Genomic DNA, 4442 nt, shown 5'->3' with positions numbered 1-4442 from the left:
CGAGCATTAAAACCCATGGACCACCCTATTTATCAGGAATTCCGAGAATCATACTGTGTGGAATATGGTCGCAGAGTTGTATCTCTGCCTCGAAAGAAGGATATGCCTCTCTCCTGCAACCGCACAACTGCTGAAGCGCGTCTTCGCGCCTTACGACAAGCTGTTCGGAGAGTTCTTCACTCTTGCCTACCGTGCAAGATAATACACAGTCGCCGGTATGAAGAGATGGGGGCCCCACTACCACTGGACAGAGTTCAGCCTTCAAGACCATTTGCAGTAACAGGCATCGATTTTGCCGGACCATTATATGTCAAATCTGGCCATCAAACAAAAATTTCCTACATGGTCCTATTCACATGTGCAACAACACGGGCCATTCATATTGAACTTGCAACTGACATGTCCACTGACAGATTTTTGATGGCCGTGCAACGCTTTGCAGGCCGTAGGAGCCTACCAGTCACTGTCTACTCAGACAATGCTACAACATTCCATGCAGCCAACTCAGAACTGGCAGAGCTTTTCAAAACCATGCAGCATACTGACGTACAGCTCTACTGTGCCCACCATGGAATCACTTGGAAATTCATACCACCACGTGCGGCTTGGTGGGGAGGCTGGTGGGAACGCATGATAGGCTCAGTCAAGCGCTGCCTGAGGAAAGTTCTTGGTCGCTCCCAGGTGGATGAAGAGAGCTTAAACACCACCTTGATCAGCATAGAAGCCGCAATAAACTCACGACCCATCACTCAAGGAGAGAGCGACACTGCACTGACGCCAGCTCACTTTCTAAATGGTGGGAAATTAGTAACAATTCCATGTGGGCCAGAGCCAGCAACTAGAAAGGACCTTGCCAAGGAGTTCCGACTCAGACGAAAGGTCAATGACGACATCTGGCGCAAGTGGAAGACAGAATACCTCCTGCTGCTAAGACAATATCATGAGGTGAAGGGATACCCTTCGCAGAGGAAACCGAGAATTGGAGAGGTTGTTCTGCTCCAAGAAGACAGCAAACCACGGCACTTGTGGAAGAGGGCTGTGGTAGAAGAAGTGCGGCATGGCAGAGACAGTAAAATACGGTGCATCATCCTTCGCCAGCCAGATGGTATGAAGATCTGTCGACCGGTCCAGCTGGTCATCCCCCTCGAGATGGACCAGGGTGGGGAGGATGTCGGGGAATGAAGACTCCTACGCCATCTGTTGGTGTTCTGTTAAGTCTGTACATTGTGCTGCCCTCTGCAGCGGATATATTTCAACGGTAACTGTAAAATGGACGTGTGAGAATAAAGGTGTGTGAGCAAAAGTTTTACTGTGTCCTTGATTTCACTAGTGTGTAGCAACACACATGTTGCTGACTGGGAGAAATCGTTTAAAGATGCCAAGAAACCTCCCTCTGCATGGCAGAGGCCTTAATTAAAAAGAAAGGTCAGAGTCCTATTACTATTCAAGAGGAACAAAGTTACAACCCTGATACTGGATGTGGTAAAAGTATCTACAAGAAGGGTAAATCCTGGATGGGAGTAAAACCAGCGGAGGACTTGCTATCTGAGGACTTTCACAGGCCCTCCGTCTTGTGGAGAAATTTTCGAAGGCTATGAATATGCAAACCTCAATATGCAGCTGAACCTCTCGCTCCTATTGAGGATTTAAATGAGGATCTGAATGAGTGTTTCATCACGCCTACATCACTACTTGACCAAAGCACAACGACGCAAACCATCGATTCCCTTGTAGTATCTGCGGCCAGCACAAACGAAAAATTTTTGTCTGCAGCCAGTAAGCCTTAACACTGGCAGCAAATCAACTGCGTGAATTGGTTGTGCAGTGGCAGGACACAACAGTATTACAATACAAATGATCAGTTTCCTCGTCGATCCATTACTGCCGATAATGATGTATGTTTTTAACCATTCTCTAGCCTCCGCATTTTCCCCATTGCCTGGAGAAGGGACTCATTAAACCTCTACCCAAAACGGAATCTGCCGAAGGGCCTTCTGGCTATAGGCCCATTTGCATTCTAGCAGCATTATTTAAAGCTATGGTTCACAATCAGCTTACCGGTTACTTAACCTCAAATAACCTCCTGGATGAATACCAATCTGGTTTCCAGATAAATCGCAGCGCGACGACTGGTCTTGTAAAAGTGAATGACGAACTGAAGCTATGGACAAACACGAGTGACTGTTATGTGCATTTGGGATTTCAACGAATCTTTCGACACTGACGATTTTGTTATTCTACTTGCTAAAGTCAAAACTTTTCTTCAAGTGCTGTACAATGGTTTCAGTCATACCTTACACACGGCCAACTGTGTGTATTGAACGGAAAAAAGAGGTCACAATGGAAGAATATAGTATCAGGCGTCCCACAAGGATCATTATATGTTAATGATGATATGTTGAGTATTATCTCCCACTGCAAATATCATTTATACGATGATAACCTTCAGTTATACCTAAACCCAACGAATCTGCGCACTGCATTCCAGAACGTAAATGCTGACTTGCTTTATTTGAATGTGTGCAGAATATGGGTTTGAAACTTAAAACATCTGAAAAGCAAATTTTCTTCCACAAAACCTATAATCTGCCACTATCCCAACGACTTGGTGTATGGCACGATTTGAAACAAATGTTAGAGTGGAAAATCATCGCGTCTTCCACGTCACTTTACTGCGGCCCTCTACTTGTTGTAAGGAAACCCAACGAGAATATCAGAGTTGTTTTGGATGCAGGTGCTGAGAGGTGGCATGAGCCCCCTCTCATATTTCTATCTTACGATTCTCCTCTCTAATTGCATGCAGTGGAAAGTTGCTATTCCTTCAAACGCAGACTTCCCACACAGCGTCTCTCGTCACCCAGGTGGTCCGGTGACAGGCGGGCTCTGCTGATCTTGAAAGGGTAAGCCGACGGGTGTGAGGGAGTCGAGTGAATGCTTTCCAGACGCCGATATTGTAGAATAGCGGCTGAGACACGCCCTGAAGTAGTGGCTGGGCTAGAGGTTCCGTTACTTCGCAGAAACACTTTCTGGCGGGCTACCAGCGAGGCGTGGGAATGACTTGTGTACCCAGGCAGTTGTGGCGGGCTAATTCCCGCGCTTTCTGCAAAATCGTAACTGTGATTGGCTTTCTCAGGGCATAGCTCCGTAACGTAGCAAAATCAGCGCAGAAATTGGCGCCAAGAATCCCCATTGGTGGAATGGTAGTGTTCCGGCAATAGAGTGAAATTTTCCGCCGGTTTTCGAGTTGCTGATTGGAACGGTTAACCACGGCCACTGTCGTGGGGGCGGGAATGTTCTGTGTTCGGTTTGTACGGGTGCTCTTGTGGGGAGTCGGCTCTCGCCTTTCTCGGAGTAGGTTACAAGACTGAGCTCTCGCTGGTCTGGACAGCCTGCCCTCCGTTGGCTGTCTAATATACTTTTATTTAATTGTAACTGTTTGACGAAGTTGCTGAAGTTTCGACTTCAACGTAACTTTCCGAGTACAGTTGGCAATTGAGCGTTCTGCGTACAAGCGGCCTATGTTGTCTGCCTTGAGCAGTTTTGGCTAAAGTTGACTGTATCAGAGTTACAGTGTGACTTCGCTTGTTAAAATCAATCACTGTACCGTCAGTGATTGTGTGACGAGCCTTCTTCGTCTCTCTCAGAGGCGCATTTGTATTGCTAGGAAGTCTTTAGTCTGGAACAACCAAACCAGGATAATTTGTTTCAGGCTATACTCGCGACATTATCATCACCACGACGGGACGTCGAAGCAACCAGCCATCGCCTCCGGTACGCCAGATCGTGTTCTGGCAGTTAAGAAGACAGTTTGGTAATGTATGTCCGCAGCACCGGCAGATAGGGACTTTCCTAGGTGATAATCAGAGCTCAGCAGAGTGCGCCTGTTCGTCTTTTTCTAACTTTGTTCTGTCTTGGGTAGCAGCAATTAATGTTGGGTTGGCTGTGTGTTTACTCTTAAGATTTGAGTTGCAAGGAATTGGCTCCACATACCACTTCGTCATAAATGTCACAATCCAGTTTAGGGACAACTTCACCTTCACAGCATTTATTTGAGTATCCAATTTGAGCCAATTTGATGTATTGTAAATGTTTCATGTGTTTTGTTTATTATTTTGAGTTTAGTCATAATAAATCATATTGTTATTTTAGACAGAACTTTCATTCTGTTAATCGGCAGAGCAACCCTTTCATTTCTCACTATGTTACTGAAACTTTCCTTTATTTAATTAATGTATATCAAACTAAATTATTGCAGATGCCAAACTCTTTTCTACTCCACTTGCAGGGTCGATTACAGTCGGTTCGCGTTTCTTTTTAATCCATGTTCAACAGCAAAAGTCGGAGTTAGAATAGGGGGGGCTTAGAGCATCATTTATATATGAAGATTCTCGAAGAATTTAGTGTTAAATACACTGCTAGCCCCGGCACCTCGCAGTGCAATT

At 45.7% G+C, this 4442-nt stretch overlaps 1 protein-coding gene across 1 annotated transcript; it reads left to right on the top strand.

Annotated features, from left to right (window-relative positions):
• Positions 1-399: 399 nt before the first annotated feature.
• LOC126235411 (uncharacterized) lies at positions 400-1182 on the top strand. Its single transcript, XM_049944133.1, has one exon. The coding sequence runs from the start codon at positions 400-402 to the stop codon at positions 1180-1182; it is 783 nt and encodes a 260-aa protein (XP_049800090.1).
• The last annotated feature ends 3260 nt before the right edge of the window (positions 1183-4442 follow it).

Source organism: Schistocerca nitens, chromosome 2, assembly GCF_023898315.1.
Source record: "Schistocerca nitens isolate TAMUIC-IGC-003100 chromosome 2, iqSchNite1.1, whole genome shotgun sequence".
In the NCBI taxonomy this organism is placed as follows: Eukaryota; Metazoa; Arthropoda; class Insecta; order Orthoptera; family Acrididae; genus Schistocerca; species Schistocerca nitens.
Note: the sequence above shows the minus strand (reverse complement) of the source record. Positions and strands in the feature narration are given on the sequence as shown.